Consider the following 20,142-nt stretch of genomic DNA (forward strand, 5'->3'; position numbering starts at 1 on the left):
AGATATGGTATCAATAGAAAAATCCAGAAATGTAACATGGCCATAGTGAACCTTTTAGAAAGTTCTAAATGTGATTTAGTTTTAAATAAGCCATATGTAAGGATTCACAACCCAACTAGTTGGACACCAGAGAAATACATATGTAATTGATTATCACACATTTTATAGTCAGAAGGAATACATTTCACTTCTGTCGATTTGCTTCCAGTTACAAGAGAAGTTCTGTGTTTTAAAATAAAATGCGCATGAGCGCATGCCGTCCTCTGTATTTTAACACAATGCCTTGTGCCCGTCATCAGTAGTACGTCCGCAATAGCTCTGATCCTATTACAGCTGCTGAACATGCTCACTTTCTCCAACACATCTTCTTCTCGAAACCCTGAACGGCCTCCCGCACTGGCTCCCGAAGTCACACATGCCCACAGGCGCTCTCAGCGGATGCCTCTGCCGTGAGACCCCGCTGCATCGCCTAGTGCACTGGCTACAGCCCCTGCTGGCCACCTGCCCCCACGAGCGCCCTTCTGAGGACCTCACTTTACCAATTGCCTCCTCCCTGCTCCTGCTCCTGCAGCTTTTCCCTTGCCGGTGGGTCATTTCCAAGACGATCCACATGTCTGCTGTTATCGCCACATGAAACTAAACAAAACAGAAAAATCTTACCATGTCCCATATCCCTCGCTTCCCTTTCACAAAAGCTGACTGCCCTCACTGTCTCCACTTCTCTTCACCCTTCACCCATTTCAGTCATCAACTCCACTGCACAACTAATGCTGGTCAGGCGTCCTGAGACCTTCGTAACTCCCGCTGTAGCCAGCACGGTACACTGGACTTCCTCCGGGCCGGCCTGCCTGCCGCTCCCCGACACCACTGCTGCCCAGGCGCCTGCATCTGCGGCTCCTCCCGCCGGGTGCGCCGGACCACCTGGTATCCCTGCCTGGCCCACCTCCTTGGGTCTCTCGCCTTCACGCACCTTGGAGCGACCTGTCTGCACCAGGCTACCCAAAACTGTCCCTTCGAACCCCCAGTTCTGGCAGACCCCACCCCACCGTCATTTTCCATTCCTTTTTTACTACTTTTTCTTCGTCGCTCTTTTACTGCCAGACAATAACATATTTCTTTTATGGGATTCCTTTTTGATTTTTCTCCACCAACCCCATCACTCCTCCACATGTACATACTAGACTGTAAGTCCTGTGAAGGCAGGGACTTTTGTCTCTTAGTCCCCGTTTACCTCCAGTAACTAGAAGACCACTGGGAACATAATAGATGTTCAATAAACATGCATGAGTACATAAATATTACATGCTACTGAAGAACATTTTAGAGAACCCAAATCTCTGGGTTTTGAAAGAAGATCTTTGTACTTTTAGACATTCTAGTAGGTTCAGGTTTGGGTAGTGATTCGGGGTGGGAAATATGTACATCTTTTACCTTTCTGATGTCACTCGGATTCGTTCCTCACAACTACAATTCAGACCTTCCATCTTCTCATGAAAGTATTTTTCTACACACTGTTCTTCAAAATAGTGAAGCTTTTTCAGATCCTCTTTACTCAGGTAGAGTTCTGTGGAAATAAGTATATTACATAAAAAGAATCATGTTTCACTTTTAATAGGAAACTGATACAGTGTAGGAGTGGCTTTTCTTCCATTTATGTTGAAATGTGATGAATTGTGGCTTTTTGATAAAACTTTGCTGCTTTGTCAGACTGTAGTCCGTGGAGAAGCAGTATTTAGAAACAACTGGAAACATCATTCTGGGTCTTTCCTGTTTGTTCTATTAACAGGCATGGGAATTTGAAGATGATTCATGTGGATAAAATGACTCACATGGAAAAGACACTTCCTCTTCAATATTTTAGGTTACAATGTTTTTACACATCAACCAAAAGTTCACTATACAGTTGACCCTTGAATAACATGGGGGTTAAAGAAGCCACTTCTTGCTCAGTTGAAAATCTCTGTATAACTTTTGATTCCCCAAAACTAACTGACTGTTTCTTCCCTACTGTTTTATCAATCAAAATGACAATATACTATAGGTTGAAATCAAGACTAGAAGTTAAAGTCTTTTGAAGCTAATCTGGTAAGTGTAAGAAAGTTTTACCTTGTTACACTGAGTTTGGATACAATACATTCTATTGAAACAAAGATGCGCTATTACTAGTCAATTGCCGTTTGAGGCTATCCACCTTCTCTGACAAAACTATAATTAAACTCATTAAAAGACACATCCTTTGGTGATGCAGTTCTACATCAAACTTCAGCAGTCATTCTGTCTATTAACTTGCCTCTCACTCTGACCTAACCAGAAAATACATCTTTTGAGGAAGTTTCCAATATTTGGAAAATATGAAAATGGTGTTACAAATAGGATAAAAAAGAGAAAAGACAATGGAAGTTCTCTCCCTTCAATAATTTCACTTAAAGTATGGGGGAAAGAGCCACTAGAGTTCTCTATAATGTATTAAAAATGAAAATGGTTCATTATTTTCCCATAAAATAAGAGACAAAAATATTAATTTTAAATTGAAAAAACATGACTAAAAGAAAACAATATTCAAGTGTGTACTGTTTTCAAATTCTTCCAAATGCCAACAAAAATCCAGTACCTCCCCAACTCTAAATATCTGTTTGCATTAAAGAATCTCCTATGAACAACAGATTTTACAGTTGTCATGATTTGAACCTCCTGTGATTCCTGAGAGCAACCCACAGAGCAATCCCATTGACAGGTGCCACTTAAAGCATGTGGCGCATTCTTGGGACTGTCCGCCAGGTGGCACTGCTGCCCCATATGGAAACATCTTGATCCTCGTTACAGAGGGGTGAAAGCAATCTCAAAAAATTCAAGAATTTTCCAGAGCTTGGAGTGAACCAAAAATTTACCAGAATCATCCTAAAAGTCCAGACCCAGGGGAGCCAGGAAACATTCTTTGGTATGGTGCTAGGAAGTCTGGCCAAATCCTAGTTAGTTCTAGGCTCTCTCAGGTGGTTCAAAATCTATTAGGTTCAATGATTCTGCAGCCATTGACTGGATGGAGCTCCAGTAAAAGCCTAAGAATTACACTATAATTATAAGCCTTTACATTAACTTCACTTGTGCTTTGGCTCCCCTGTAAAGACTGGGTCTCTTGCGAGGGAAGATATAAAAAAGAAATCTCCAAAGTCACTCAATAGGAAAAAAAATACTTCACACAACTGACTACCAGGAACAAAACCATCTCACCCTGTCAACCTTGCAGTAGCCCCGTGCCCCTAAGGTTCACTGAAATGTATAAATACGCCACACCCCATATCTGAAACTCCTGGAACCAGATGTGTTGTAGACTTTAAACTTTTTTCTAGTTTTAGAAAAGTAAAAGAGTACATATACCAGAAATGAAGAAAACCCATAGCTGGTTTGGGGGCAGTCCCTGTAATCAAACACATGACTATTTTTGCAGCAAAACTGAATATTCACACTACATGGGATAAAGGAATAAGTGGTTCACATTCATCTCATAAGTCACTACTACCCAAATGAGTCCTCCCACAGTTTACGAAGAAAAAGAATACTTTCTATTTTCAGAGGTACTTTGGACTTAGAATTTGGGAAAAAGGATTGTGGATTTATGCCATTTATTTCCTCTGTGTCTAGAAATTATCTAGGAATGGGCCTGGTATCAATTGTGGGATTGCTTGAGAGGAACCACAGAAGGCCTGAGAAATTGCAACAGGGAAAGTTCTCTTATGGCAATTAGTATGACTCATATCATGCAGTCCAGACATGGCTAAGCAAAATAAACGAGGAAAATCTCAAAATATGTAGACTTAAGCTTTGCAGATAGGGGTTGGGGGGAGGGAGAGAGAACCCACTCCTCTGCATCCTGAGCTTAACTTCTTGAAGGCGTGAAACATCCATTCAGAATCACCTCCATGCTCCATAGATTAGAGAAAAAGAGAACCATGACTGGTTAATAAGCTAAGCAAAAGGTCTTGCTTATCTCTTTTCCTCAGAGCATGAATTTCCAAGTCAGCAGAGAAAAACACAGGTATTCCAGGAGGCATAAAGCCTTTACACATTGAGACAGAGATTCTGTTCTTCCCTATTCCTTTCTTTTGAAGTATCGATTAATTTTGGCAAAAGGCACTATGACCTCACATTGATAATGTATTAATATTTACTTAGACCCAGCTCCTCTGCTGATACTCCCAAAGCCTTCCATCCTGTGCCCTGAATTTAACTGACAATGCTCTGGTGTGTCTTCACCTTGGAGCTCCATTCTTTACTCTCTTCCTCCTGTCCCATCAATAAAAACTTACTTAATCCAACATCACCCTCTTCTTGGTCACTTGGAGCTTGATGATGGCAGAGACGGCGAAAGAAGAGCCCAGCGTGGCTCAGCAGGATGAACGGTGGAGGCAGCCATGGCTTCTCATGGTAGGTCATGATGTAGCGGTAGCGATTGTATTTCCACAGTTTATTTGAAATGGATTTCATATCTACATAAACGTTACTGTAATGTGTAGTAAGAGCAGGACAGTGTTTTAATATGGAATCCTGAAATATAAGTTTTTTTTAATTTTCTAAATTTTATGATTGATTCACCTGACATTATCAGTAGTTAGCCAATAAAAATTATATCCACTGCATTTCTAATTATTTTACCACCAAACAAAATACATTAATCACCTTCTACAATAAGATGTCAGTCAGAATAATAAACAAAAGGTAGAAATTACAAACAAAGAGAAGAAACTGCTAACATTTTAAATGCAATAAACAGAAATTGCCCATTGGAACTTAACACTATTCTTGGTTTACCATCTCTTCTCACATAAACTCTCTTCAGTCCATAACTCATCATCCACGGTAAATTGCTTTAATGTTCCTCTATATCATCAACTTTATGAAAAGATTCTCCTAATGTCAAATATTAGAACTGCTAGAATAACCCTAGTTAAAACGCCCAAGCAAAACAATATTAATGAAGAAGAAGAAAGAGGGAAAAGGAATCAATTCATCCTAAAATAAATTAGTAAGTACAGCTTCCATTTAGAAGCTACGTACACTATTTAGATGAACTTTACAATAAAAGTAAATACTTATGGAGAGCCACCTTGAATTTTCCCTTTAATTAAATCAATTATAATATGCAGTTATTGCAATAAATATACTGATAGCACAAAACTTTTGATGGACGTTGTGGCGGGTGGTACAGTTATTCATTTATTCTAACAACATAATATCCTTAACTACTTAGCTTTAAGTCTATAGCATGGTGAGGCTGTGGCACACCAGAATGTTCATCTTAACATTACATTTAGGCTCATATAAAAGTGAGTCTCTTCAGAGAAAGATGGCAGAGGAGTACTTGAGTAGGGCAGCCAAATTTATCAAATAAAAATACAGGCCACTCTAAACTGGAATGATAATAAAGAAAAGGAACCAGGATTATCCTGGGAAAAGCCAGTTTAGGACAGAGGAGGGGGCACATTTCGCTAGGTCCATAAAGTAGATGAAGGAAATAGATGACTAGTTTTTAACAGTGGTTCTCAACATGTCATCACGGAACCAGAAGCAGCAGCATCACCTAAACACGTGTCAGAAATGCACATCCCCAGGCCCTATCCCAGAACTCTGTAACTAGAAACTCGAGAGGTGGACATTAGAGCAGTTTGTATCTCAGCAAGTCCTCCAGCTGATTCCCTGCAAGTCTGAGAACCACCACATCACATGCTACTGCCGTTCCAAGGGTGTCTACAGTCTGTCCACCAGCAGGTGAAGACATTCAGAGTGAATTTCAGGTTCCTGGTAATTATAAGTATAAAGAATCTGGAAAGGACCCCTGGACAGGTAGAGAAAGCTTGGCTTTCTCAGCTTGTCTGTTCCTTAATGTGTTCATCTCTAAAGCAAGAAAATTGGTCTATGATTTCTCAACCTCTCTTGACACCTGATGTTTTTTGAGAAACAAAAATCTCATGCCTTTCTCTTACTATTACTTGATATATCAAAAATTAACTATAATAACTAAACACCAATAAATGTAAAGTTCATAAAGTATGGCAACTAAAAGTGGTAATAGCTATCATATAATCTTGTAAAAAGCAGGAAGGTAGGTCCTCCCCATTACATGCAAGTCACTTTTTAGGTGTCCTGATTTACTTTTCTTCCCTCCAGCCTTTCTCTTCTCTCCTTTCTTTACTTGGATTCCATGCATTGATTTCCCTTTTCTTATATTTTCAGTGCTTGGGATAAATTCATAAGCATAACAAATATAAAAACAAAAAATTTGTCCTTGAGAAGCTTATATTCCAGTAGAGAAGCCAGATTAACAGAAAAACACAATATATGTTATAAAATATATTTGTGTATACAAGTGGGTATAAAGAAAGAAGAGTAGGGGGACTAGGCATGCCAAGGAGATAACTGAAGGAGAAAGAACTTCACTTGTAAATATCACCCTCAGGTTAGGCCTAATTAAAAGGGGGCATTTGAGCAAAGACATGAAGGGGGTGAGAGAAGGAACCACACTGATATCTGCGAAGAGCATTCCAAACAGAGAGAACAGCAAATGCAGACACACCTGTGTCACCTGAAAAATTGCAAGGGGCCAGTTTGCTTGGAAAGAAACTAATTAGGGGAAGTTGTGTAACATGTGATTTGAGAGGTAGGAGGGAAGCCAAATCCCATGCAGCCCCTAGGTCATGGTAGGAACTTTGACCTTTAACAGGAGGGAAATGGGGAACCATTGAAGAATTTAGAGCAGAGAAGTAACATCATCTGACATATGTTCGTAAAGGGTCATTGTGTTGATAACAGAATATAGAGCCAAAGACAGAAGCAGAGAGATAAAGCAGGAGGCTCTGTGGGAGCAGGGAGGTGGTGAGAGGTGGCTGAATTGGTGATCCATTTGAAGGCAGAGTCAAGAGGCATTCCCAACAGTGTGAGTTAGAAGTATGAGAGGCATTAAGAATGAATCCAAGGTGTTTGGTCTGAACAAATAGAAAGATGAAACTCTGACAGAAACCTGTGGTCTGTGTCACAGATTTGGGAAAGATGACAAGTAAAATAAATTCATGTTGGGAAGGAGGGGAGATCAAGAATTTGAACATTTAAAATTTTAGAAATCCATCCCATATCTGACTGGCGATGGAAAGAGGCAGTCGGACTATAGAACTAAAGTTCAAGAGAGAAAAAAAATGGGGCTAGAGACATACATTAGGGCTTGTCAGCATACAAAGGAAACTGACCAAGATCACCAAACAAAGCATAAACAAAAGAGAAGCAAGGTCTGGGCCCAGGGACATTACAATGTTAATGGTTAAGAAGATGACCCAGAAAAGGAGACTGGGAATAATGAAAACTGATATAGAAAAGAAGAAAAAGGAAATGAGCTACGCTGGGAGCCAGGTAAAGAAAGGGCACCTAGTACTCCTTAGCCAACTTTCAACCTCATCAACTGTTGTTTTGCTATGATTCCAATTACTACTTAATTACAATGCATGATATCCTTTCACTCTGCTTTTATTATACTTTCTATTTATTGTTTTTCTTTTCTCATGCTAACAGTAGCTTCATGCCCCTATTTTAAACTGTAGTAACCAAATACGGAACACACAAAAACCAAAGGTCACATGCTCAAAATAATGTGAATTTACTCAAAATATCTGCCCCCATTTTGATTGCAACAAAATAAGCATATTTAATTAAAATAACCTACTTGAAGAAAGCAATTAACAGGTTCACCATGATGATGTATTGCACGAAGAGGTAGACAGCTTGGAGAAATGGAGTAAGAAAAGAGCCAGGAGGGCAGGAGGGCTGGCTTGAACAAACTACAAAAAAAAAAAAAAAAGAAAATTAAAAGAATGAGATAAGATGAATCACAATCCCATGATTCTAAGCAAATATTTAGCACATCCACTCAGCAGAATACCATAAACTTTTGATATTTTTAAGATACAGGTCATTATTTTCCAGATTTACATTTCACTCAGAGTATCTACAAAAGTTCAGTTTCTGCTGCTATGAACCATCTAACGCACCATCTATTTCCGATGCGTAGACCTCCCCGTACATCATCCAGTACGGCTCAAACACAATATCTCGAGCGAGACTCCAAGACGGGGGCTCATTTGGCGAAAGGATGGCCTTGCGTGCCACCCCAAAGCTCAGCAGGACTACAGCCATTATGATCACAATGTAGAACATGTTTGCCGTCTGCAAAATAGTACAGTAGAACAAGAATTTTACCACAGCTTTGTAATTTAAGACAAATAAAACACTAGCCACCGACATAATCATACCTGCCAATGATAAGACTGTCTAGTCATTGACCCAAATGCCATGGGCCACACATAGCTGCATTTCCTCTGACTAAACCATTTTGTTTTCCTTGCACAGTATGTATTGCATGTCAATGTGTCTATGGAATGGTGTAAATATGCTAACAATAGAGAATCTGTGCTTCTTTTTTTTTTTTTTTTTTTTAAGTAATGAAATGTGAACAGCTTGTGATTAGCTAATATCCATCTTTTCATCAACTGGACCAGAGGTTAGGAAAAGAAAAAAAGGCAGATACTCGAATCAATAAAATGGTTCTTTATTACCACAATTATCTTCAAGAACTGATTGGAGTCTGGGAAATGGATCAGGCAAAGAATCTGCTGAAGAACTCCAAGCTACTGAGCACTTTGACAAAGTAGAGATCCTCGAACAAACCAAAAAAAATTCAAATAGCAGCTATGAAATGATATGTTAAATCCAGTGGTTCCTAACTGCCAAACACTTAGTTTGTATTCAGAGTAAGCCTTGTTTTTATAATGCACCATAGAGGACAGCTTACAGAACACAGACCTTTGTGTTATAATTTTAAAGACCCCTTTACATACTTCGTTTCACTTACTAAATGTGCATCAACTCAACCCATGTGTTCCCTGTGGCAAAGGCAGTTATTCCAAAGTATTCTGAGCTTCTTGACATTTCTCATTTCTTAGCCCTCCTTCCACGGGTCTTGGGGCCATGTAGCCTATTCTGGCCAATGGGCTATGGAGCGGCAGTGACTTGAGTCACTTTCTGTGCAAAGCAGTTAAAAGCCTTCCCACTCATTCCCTGTCACAGAAGACCTTAGAAGCCACGAGCTGGCATCGCTATGTCACAAGATAAAAGGATTCTGGATCAGTGAGTCACTTGGTAGAGGACAGTCCCCGTGAACATTCATCAACGTTTGCATTAGGGAAAAATAAATGTAAACTACTGAATGTGAACCGTATAAGTAGGCAGAAGTGTTAAAAAGAAGAGCAGAATACACAAGCAGACTGTGCTCACCATTTTTGCGATCATGGTCACATATGGACCTGCGTGTTGATTCACAGCAAGGAAGTCCAGGAGTCGTGAGAACCAGAATATAATGTCAATGCAGTATATAAGTCTTCCCACTGTGTGCAAAGGAGCATCACCCCACCGAAGGCTGAAACCAACCAAAAACAGGGCAGTAGCCACCATTTCCATGAGGTTCCAGTACTCACTAATCCACACCTTTACCTTTTGAGTAAACTTTTCAGGTTCTGAACTACAGACCTAAAAAAAAAAGGAAGGAGGAAACTTAAAGAATGAGTAATAATATTAGAGTCTCATCAATATCATCTTCTTTAATGTATTAGCTGCTGATTTTGAAGATTAATTTGAATCCTGCCAAATAATATGGGATTTTGGAGACCTAAGTTATCCTGGGGTAATTATTTAAACAATTCTAAAAATACATTTTAATGTCACTATAATTGTTAGCTGATAATTTGAAACCCCAAACATAAAATTTTTTTAAGTAGATGTTCTAGCTTTCATTAATCCTAAACTAACACCAGGAAACACCAAGACATTTTAAAACTTAATATTGCAATGGATCTACGAAGTCTGTCCGGAAGGTATCCAGCCATGTAATATGAAAAATAGAGATATTTATTGAAAATGACACAAGGTACAAAAAACATTGTACACAGGACAATGATGCCTCAGTCCCCTTCAAAGTAGGCACCTTGGGACCTCACACAGTTCTCCTAATCACCATCAGCTGCTCCGTCGTATTTTCCTGCATCTCATTGACTGTCTGAAATCTCTTCCCTTTCAAAGGTGATTCTAGTTTTGGGAAAAGCCAGAAGTCTCAGGGAACCAAATCTGGGCTGTAACGGGTCTGAGTCACCCAGATGATTTGATGATTCACCAAAAACTGCAGGAGACATGATGCAGTTGTCATGTGTTGTCGTGATGAAGCTGCCAATCACCAGTTGCCCATAGCTGCAGTCTTCTGAATCATCCGAAGAGTTTCCATGGAAGAATGTTCAAGTTTAATGCAAAATTTGATACAGATTCGCTGCTCTACTCACTCAGTTATTTTGAATGCGACAGCAACACAGTACACATGCTCACTCAATGGCATCTACAGTCTCTACTGACTAGTACAGTGAGGTTGTCGTTGTTCACGCATGTGCATTCCAATCTGCTCGCCTTGGCTGCCAGGTTACATCCATGTCGTGCAAACTGTTCTCTTTATATTAATAACGGCTGGACTTTTTCCAAACAGACCTCATATATAGCTACAATTTCATTTCATAAGGTAGAGCCAAGCGCAAAAAAAAAGACTGGTTTGAAGCCAAAGAATTCTGTAATCTGGTCCTACTACTGCGCTTTAGTAAGTTGTTCACAAATTACTCAGAATGTGATTAGAACTCACTATTATAAGCAATTACACTGCAGCAGAGTATCAGACAAACTGCAATGTAAAATAGTAAACTTCTTTTTCTCCTGAATTGTCTTCAGAATCTATAAACTCGAAAGTAACTAGCAGACAATATAACTATTGTACTAAGAATCCATTTTCTTACTATGGAACATCAGTCACATTAGCTCTAGGAGAAAATGAATGTGTGCAAATGCATAGGCAAGAGATACAACACATTGGAATCTAAAACAGTGTAAGTCACAATTATATGTGACTACAGTTATAACTACATGGGAATATTTTTTTGTGAGTCATTGCAAAGTTGAAACAAAAATTTTGTCTTGTTTTGTTTCTTGAACTACTTGCCCCAGAGGGATTTTCAGCTTCAATTTTCTAAGGTATTTAGCAGAATCTTTCAAAAGCTATAAGTGAACTCTTTAACTATTGTACAACTTTGAACACTTCTGTGCCATTCTGAGATGAACTGATAGCATGCAAGTAATGCTAGGCTATAAAAAAAAAATCAGTCTTATTAAAGAAAATCTCATTTATGGGAAATCAGAAAGTTGGAGGATCTAATAAAAATTAGCATCACTGCAGGACTCATAAACACACTAAGATGTCCTTGAAAACAACCACCTTCAAAGAACAGCAACCAAAAGAAAATATTTGGCAAAGATAAGGGATGGCAATCTGAGATTTTCCCCTTAATACCCTTCCTCCAGCACACAAATCCAGATCAGCATTGTCTGTTTCACCCTCACCCTGGACCTGTCCATTTTCATCACCAGAGCCCAGTGTACAGAAGACAAAGAGAGAAGGGGTAGCTCACCTCCCGGACTTTCTCTATGGCATTGGTAAAGATGTAAATGATAACGAGCCACTCTTGCACGCTGGGCTGAGGCTGCATCTCCACCAACACAGTGTAAGTGAACAGCATGAGGAATGCCAAATACACCATCTGTGAGGGGCACACACATTCCCTGGATGTGAGTGATGGTCATAATGGAGGAGGCCAAGCAGACAAGGACCACACTGAGCAGAAACACACATGGGAACTTCAACAAGATAACACAAAATACCACAGGGACCACCCTCTGATGATTGATGACCTAATATCAAGGAAAACACAAGAATCCAGCTTTCTATTCTAGGATTAAGTGGCAGGAGGGAAAATCACTGTTTTCAAATGCATGGGAAGGGATCACTATCTTGTCCCAACCAGAATTTCCAGAATACTACACATTCCAGAATGGGCATTTTCAGGCTAACAGCAAGCCAAGAGAGAATCACACACCTTCCCCTCCATTTAAACATAAAAAAACATGTACGTGTCAAGCAGGCCATGAGGAGCATCAGAGAATGCCTATATTCAAATATAATAAACCATGGCATTTACTACTGCTGGGAGTTTTGTTTTATGCTGATTAAAACATTCTGGTTTATGGAAAAGTATTGTCCAGCTTCAATTACATTAAAGACTGTTGATGTTCTTATCTCGGCACTTGGCCTGACACACAGTAAACATTCAAGAATCTGTTTAATTACTTCCTCAGTGGATTGAGCACCGGCCTGTGAACTAAAGGGTCGCTGGTTTGATTCCTGGTCAGGGTGCATGCCTGGGTTGCGGGCCAGGTTCCCTGTTGGGGGCTTGTGAGAGGCAATCAACCAACCTCAGTGTTTCTCTCCTTCTCTTTCTCCCTCCTTTTCCCTCTCTCTACAAAATAAAATCTTTAGCCCTGGCTGGTGTGGCTCAGTGGATTGAGTGCCGGCCTGTGAACTGAAGGGTCCCTGGTTCAATTCCTGATCAGGGCACATGCCTGGGTTGCAGGCCAGGTCTCCGTTGGAGGCATGCGAAAGGCAACCAATCAATGTATGTCTTTCACATTGATGTTTCTTTCCCTCCCTTCCCCACTCTCTAAAAAGTAAATAAATAAATATTTTTAAAAGAAAGAATATGTTTAATTACTAACTGGGTATATTAAACATAAATTTCCAAACTCTTCAAAGAATTAAAACACAGTGAACACAAACATATGTATGTACATAGTGATAATAGCCCTGTAATCTCTTCTGTTTTCCCTTCTGAAGGTATATTCCCAGAAGTAAAATAACTGAGCACACACATTTATACGGTGACACATATTACTCAACTGCCCGCCAGAAAGGCTTTACCAATTTCCACAATCACCAACAATGCATGACTTAGTGCAGCCCTTTAAAGAGGTTCACAGACAATACACAACGCTAGCTGATCAACTCTTATATTAAAAATCCCAGACTGGTAGAGAGAAAAATGGGTGTTAGTGTGAAGATGTTTGTTCATCTCACTGGAATCATATTGTTTTTAACTTGGATTCATATTTCTCACATTTTTCTTTAGCTCTAAGTTTTATCAGTCTTCTAAGTTTAGTTCTACACAGAGAATGGCTGAAACCACTTCTGATTATACTGCCTATGAGTGAAAGAGTCATACAAGAAAAGCATACAAGAAAGTTAAGGTTAAGTCAATTAATTCTATATTTCCCTAGGTCCATGTCTCGATGTCTGAGTACATTTGATGAGCCCTTGGGGACATAAGCTAATAAATTTGTTCTATCAAGCAGTCATTTTTTACATTTTTGTCATTGTTTCACACTGGTCAGACACTAGAGCACTGTTGAGACTGGTGGTATTGCTTCTCTTTTTATTTTTTCCAATCCTTAAAAAAATATTTGAAAATATTTACATTTTTGCTTTCTCATCACAACATTTATAATAAAACACTGTTTCCATAAAGCACACACACTATAACCTAGCAATGTGACAGCTAAGACTAAAATGCCTATGCTCACCATCTGCTATGGTGGACAGATCTGGCTGGCTCATTGGTTCTGTTTGTTAGCAATAGTTGTCGCTGTTCTATTTGCTTAGCTTTGCTCCTGTCTCTAAGAGTTCATAAGTTGTAAATTTCTAATACTCTTTTCCCAATGTTGTGATTATGGTTAAAATTCCCCCAGGGCTACTATCAGACTTTCTGGGATATTTTATTACATATTCATAAAATAATAAAATATCACTTGAAAGGAGATTTGACTTTTAAAAACAGATGAAAGTAATTTAGAGCTCTGTACTTATTCAATAAGTATATAAAATTAGTTTGTAGTTAAGCAAGTAAGTATTTTGAAATAGAACACATTCAGATAAATATCCTTTTATAGTCACAACTCAAATGTTTTTAAAAACACAAAATCTTGCCCTGGCCAGGTGGCTTAGTTGGTGTGTCATCCCACACACCAGAAGGTTGTGGGTTCCATCCTGGGTCAGGGCACAAACATAGGTTACAGGTTTGATCAGGGACCAACCTATCAAGGCTTCTCTCTCCCATCAATGTCTTCCTCCCTTCCTTCCTCTCTCTAAAATCAATAAACATATCCATGAATGAGGATCATGAGAAATAATAATACAATTAAATTACTAAGTACAAAATTAAAATAAAAAATACAAAATCTTAGCCATGAGCAATTTAAGTATAAATGAGCATTAGAAAAATAATGCTGTTAAATAAAAGTGAGAAGCACTCAATACATTTAAAGTACAGTTCATTTTTTTTCTGTATCTCTACTACCCATAACAGATTTAGTATTTGTTCATATAATTAAACTTCTATAATTTTCATTTTGCACTATATATTTATAAACATATGCCTTGGAGACAAAAATAACACTTGCATTTTGTCTGTATTACACATTATTTCTACAAAGAAAAAACTTGATTAAACTGCTAGCATTTTTGCCCAAGATGAAAAAAGAATCCACCCCATCACTCAATTCTACAACCACTGTTGTTAATTTTATTGTGTCACAAAGCTTCTGGATGCTCAGTCCCAGCTTGTCGATAAAAAAAGCACTCAGGAAAGAAGGTGCTTGTTCTTTCACTCCCAAAGCTGGAGAGGTCTGTTCTAACTTTACTCACCTCCCTCCAGTCTTCTTTCTGACCTCCTTGGTCATCCCCTTCATTTTTTTTTAACTGTAATTCTACATTTTATCAGAAGTTGGAAAATCAGGCATATCATTATCAATGTTATCATTAGTTATTTACCATCATAAGTTGTTAAAATGAAACCAACCGTATAAAACCAAAACTTGACAATTGGAGCGCTGTAGAACTCATAGACTTTCCTAGTCAAGGGAAGGATTTGAGGACCGCTCTTTAAAACAAAGTGCTGATTTTCATCTAGTTTCTCATCAGGCCCCCTTTCCATATCACAGACTTTCTGTAAAATAAACAAATAATTTATTGTCAGGGGCTTAACTAAAATATTGACATATGCAAATACCCCCAAAATATCATGAACATATATAATAAATATGTTAGAAATTAATAGAGCACCAACCTGCCAAATTATAATCTTATTTTTAAAGGAAAAAAACTACATGCATTGACAAAGTAAGGAGTACAGGGTATTCCTGAAATGCAAGCTGACTCTCTAATAATTAAACCAAAGGTTATACCAAAGGTTTTTAAATGGTCCCTGTTCCTGTTCTATTTAATCTCTTTTATCAGTATTTGCAACCTAAGGATTTCATAAAATCCCCATGAAATCAATAACCAAGAATATAATTATTTCCATAATATAGGAGGACAAAGAGGACACATTGATAATGCATCACTTCAAATTTGTAGGAAACTTGGGCACAGCGTTAGTTTTAGGATTCTAACTTTGAGAGCTTCTTCACTCATTTACACCAGAGGTTGTTCACCTGAAGTTCAGGGACTCTGGGTTTCTGGAGTTCCTTAAACATCTTGCAGCTATACGTAAGTATTTGTGTTGTACATGCAGTTTTCTAGAGGAAGCATCAAATCTTTCATCAGTTTCTCAAAAGCTATGTGTCAACCCAAAGGGATTAACCCTTGTATTGATAAGTAGTGAGCATCTGTGTGCCAGAGGAATGCTTGCGTTAATGTGACTACACAGGTGCCCACACAGAAGACACTTTAGAAATGGGGGAAAGAAATGAAAACAGCATGGTGGTTACCAGAGGGCCGGGGCTGGGGGACTAGCAAAGGGTAAAAGAGGCCAATTATATGGCAGTGGAAGGTTATCTGACGTTGGGTGGTGGGCACACAATGCAACATGCAGATCATGGATCATAGAAATGCACACCTGAAACCTATATGATCTTATTAACCAATGTCCCCCCAATAAATTTAATTCTATAAAAAGACAGACAAACAAAACAGGTCATATTCTTTAACAATACAGAATCAGGTTTATCTGGGTAATAAGTTTATTATCAAATCTCTACCAACACTTAACAGCATGTGTACAAAATCATTCAAAGTACAATATAGAACAAATATCTGCTAAGAAGAAAAGAAAAAAGCACCTGTAGGCTGGGTGCTTTTGAGAAGAGGAAACTTAGAAACGGTGAAAAAGAAGGCAATGAGATTTCACCCTACTTTACAGAGTTTTGTGTGGTTTTAATTTTTAAGCAGGAAATGCATTGCTTTTGTTATTTTTTTTAAATTAAATAAAAAGAAAGAAATATTCTCAGACTACCACATTTCTTCAACCCATTCACAAAAGTTCTCTGTGTAGTGTCAGACCCACAAGATTTTTTCAAGCTGAGGAATAAATCAAGTTTTGCTTCTTGTCCATATAATTGTAGGAAAATGCAATAGATGAGGCCTCAAGCATCTCGATGGGTTACGTTAATGTCTGGTGTTAATGGCATTCACATCAGCTTGGGAAGCAGAAGTGGGGTTGTGACTTAGAAGTGTAGGAATGGACCTGGTTCCTGAAAGGTTTGAACCAGCCCACAGTTAAAATGGCTTAGAATGCATTACAAAGCCATCCTTTACTATGATATTAATGACATCAGTACCACTGTAGAAAGACCCCAGAAAGCAATTTAAGTAATGACCTTGTTATTAAATTATTTCCCTTACAATTTTTTTAAAGGTTTGTTTTATTCTCATTTAAGAGAGAGGAGAAGGAAGAGAGAGGGAGAAACAGCAATAGGACAGAGAAACACTGACCAGCTGCCTCCTGCAGGCTCCCCAGCTGGGGACGGAGTTGGCAACACAGGCATGTGCCCTGATTGGGGATCAAACCAGTGTCCTTTGGGTTACAGGGTAGCCCTCCAACCAATTGAGCCACGCTGGCCAGGGCTCCCTTACTATTTTTTCTAGGAGTGTTTCATTAGGTCGTTGTTCTTGGCATTTTGGTATGGATTATAAAGTACTAATTGATCCTACATCTAAGTTGAATTTAAAGACATCAGCTGCCATGATGAAGAAAACATGGGAATGTAAATTTAATTTGGGGCTTTTTATTCCTCTTAGAATAAGGTAAACACAAAAATATTTTTCTTAGCTTTTATTCTATTCAAATCTCTCTCTCTCTCTCTCTCTCTCTCTCTCTCTCTCTCTCTCTCCCTCTCTCTCTCACTCTCTCTGTCTGTCTGTCTGTCTCTCTCTACCTCTGCTCCTTTCCTCCCTCCTCCTCTTTTTCTCTCTCAAACAGGAATCTGATACCAGCAGGCACACAAAATAAAATTATAACTACAACAATCAGCTCTAATACAACCCATGCCTATTTTCCTGCAGTCACCATTCCCACTTAATGATGTTCTGATAAATATATATTATACAACTTTTAAAAATATTTTATTGTGATTTAGCAATATGTCTAATACTAAGCTTATCTCTCCCCTTTGAAACCTGCTCTTTTTTCAGTCATCCCTAACTCCCTTTAAAGACGGTCTTGTTTTAACCATCAACGTCTCAATCACATTTGCTATCTCCCTCTTGCCCATGTCCCACATTCAAGCCCTATTTGACTCTTCACATAAAATCTGTCTTTTCTTCTCCATGCCCATTGGATAAAACCTCTATTACTTCTCACTGGGATGGTTACACTAGCCTATTCTCTCCCTACTTCCAGCGGTCTTCTTGCTGGAGGCAGAATAATTTTCCTAATGGTCAAATCACCTTGCTACTCTGGTCATATATGTTCACTGGCTCACCATTACCTACAGAATAAAAATCATATTCCTTTACAGGATATTCAAGAGTCTCCATGATCTAGCCTCACTCTATTTTCCCAGCCATACCTGCAAATATTCCCTCCTTGTTCCATGTCCACCATAACCTGGTTCTTGCCAGGCCACACAACTTAGGATGCTTTATATATGCCTTGCATTTCCTGCCTCTGCACCCCTACTCACAGTCTTCCTTTCCACTGAAATGCTATTTTCCTCTCCACATCCTCAGGTTCACATGCCTCCTCAATCATGAAGCAGCCTCCAATCCTTAACCCTCACCTACTGACCCCCAGTGAGAAGGCTCCTCTTCTTCACCTAGTCAGTTAATCCATTCTGCCATCCTATTATATTTTTTTCCGAAGAAAGCTCACACCATCAAGTCATGCTTTCAAGGGTTTAGGACCTAGAAAAATTTCATATTCTCATGGCAAAGGTATTTTGCCTGTGGAACTACCAAGGCTTAGGTGAGGAAGAAAGAGAGGGAGAGAGGGAGAGAGGGAGAGAGGGAGGGACGGAGGAAAAGGAGAGAAACATGTAGATACCCAAACAGGCATGACAGGCAAAATATTTAACTGATCTGGCCAAGGCATTAACCCATAACAACAGGTGCCAGCCATAAAAACAAATTTATAATTAACTGTTTTCCATTTAATATTTATCTAATATTTAAAATGTTATAACAAATACCTCATAAATAAAAAAGCATGTCAGACCAAGATGCTAGCTAAAGGTGCCTCATTAAAGTATTATGTACCAGAGGAGATGTTTACAACACCTCACAGTAAGTGATAATTTTATAAAGGAATGATACAAGTTGAGATATAAAAATAAAAGATATTATCCACAAACGGTATATGGAGACTCTCCAGTGAACTGGGTTGAAAGAGAAGTAGCTGAAGTTACCCATGAAAGAGTATACACCTGGGAACCCAAGTAAAGCTATTCGTTTGCAGAGTATTTAAAAAATGGGAAAAAAAAAATTGGAGTAGAACAGTAAAGATCAATGCAAATTCTAAACCTGCATCTTTATAATTAAAGATTTTTAAGCATTCCCCATTGTAGTTTCAGAGAAATACTTATCCTACTAGTCACAAAGCAATACAAAAAGTTGAGCAGCTGTCAAGATATAATTAAGTCTGTGATTTGTGCTTTGAGGCAGAAAAGAGGTACTTTGCTTAATCATAAATGAGGGTTAATTAGATTTGTCATATATGCTCTACTTGACCATTCTATCACGCAATTCAGATTGTTAAATAAGAAAACTTCATGCGTATGTGCATTTGGGTCACAGTCAATACTGTTCACAACACTATTGCACTAACCGTACAAGTGTTTTCTTTGGCACTGCTGGAGTTTGGGTCTTCATTATACCGCGTGAACTGGAAGTCCTGAGATTGCGGCACATGTGACATCTCCGCTTTGCTTTTAAATTCCAGTGTCAAAATGGTGGGAGGTAAAAGAATACTTATGATGATCTTTAAAAGGAAACAAAGCAAAATATGTAGTAGGGGTCAAACACAGTACAGTATTATTCAAATAACAAAAGCAAAGTTTCAGTGCATACAAAATATCAGATCCATCACCAATTTGATTCATACCCTGATTCTGTATATAATTTTTAATTCAATGATTCCTGTTCTAGAAACATCTCCCTCAAAAGTACCCATGAACACAAGCATATGTGGATAGGGATATTCGTTGCAGGGTTATTTGTAATAGGGAGAAAAAAGGTGTAAACATAAATGTACACATATAGAGGAGTAACTGATATGGGATAACCTAACAGTGAAATATCATACAACCATTGAAAAAACAAAAGCATCCTGACCACATAGCTCAGTTGGTTAGATGGTTAGGGCATTGTCCTTATACACCAAGGTTGTGGGTTCAATCCCTAGTCAGGGTGTATAAGAAGCAACCAATGAATGCATAAGTGAGTAGAACAACAAATTAATGTCTCTCTCTTTCTCTCTCTCTCTCTCTCTCTCTCTCGCGCGCGCGCGCTTAAATCAATAAATAAAAATTTTTAAAAAGACAAAAGCCATTTTGAGTATGGTGAAAAGGTATCCAAGTTATATTAAGTGGGGGGGGAGCAAGTTATAGGAAAATATAGCATAACCACATTTTTGTTAAAAAATATATATATGCATATACATATATACATTTTAAGGTTTTAAAACACATAAATAATAGTTGTCCCCTATCCATGATTTATTTTCCATGGTTTCAGTTGCCCACAGTCAACCATGGTCAGAATATTTGATATGGAAAATTCCAAAAATAAACAATTTGTAAGTTTTAAATTGCACACCATTTCAAGTAGCGGGATGAAATCTCACAATATCCCTCTCTGTCCTGTCAGGGACATGAATCATCCCTTTGTCCACATAGAGGAACTATGTGGAATAATTT

At 38.5% G+C, this 20,142-nt stretch overlaps 1 protein-coding gene across 1 annotated transcript in view; it reads right to left on the bottom strand.

The window, feature by feature from the left end:
- TRPM6 (transient receptor potential cation channel subfamily M member 6) overlaps positions 1 to 20,142 on the bottom strand; it is a 112,308-nt gene that overhangs the window by 42,922 nt on the left and 49,244 nt on the right. Inside the window, exons 18-25 of the mRNA XM_090275225.1 lie at positions 19,053 to 19,205; positions 14,811 to 14,957; positions 11,535 to 11,663; positions 9,313 to 9,564; positions 8,031 to 8,205; positions 7,706 to 7,820; positions 4,305 to 4,498; positions 1,432 to 1,564 (exon numbers count right to left, since the gene is read on the bottom strand). Coding sequence (XP_090131351.1) covers positions 1,432 to 1,564; positions 4,305 to 4,498; positions 7,706 to 7,820; positions 8,031 to 8,205; positions 9,313 to 9,564; positions 11,535 to 11,663; positions 14,811 to 14,957; positions 19,053 to 19,205 — 1,298 coding nt within the window. The remainder of the gene's footprint in view (positions 1 to 1,431; positions 1,565 to 4,304; positions 4,499 to 7,705; positions 7,821 to 8,030; positions 8,206 to 9,312; positions 9,565 to 11,534; positions 11,664 to 14,810; positions 14,958 to 19,052; positions 19,206 to 20,142) is intronic.

The sequence above is a fragment of the Furipterus horrens genome, unplaced genomic scaffold, assembly GCF_987537825.1.
Source record: "Furipterus horrens unplaced genomic scaffold, mFurHor1.1.pri manual_scaffold_4, whole genome shotgun sequence".
NCBI lineage: Eukaryota > Metazoa > Chordata > Mammalia > Chiroptera > Furipteridae > Furipterus > Furipterus horrens.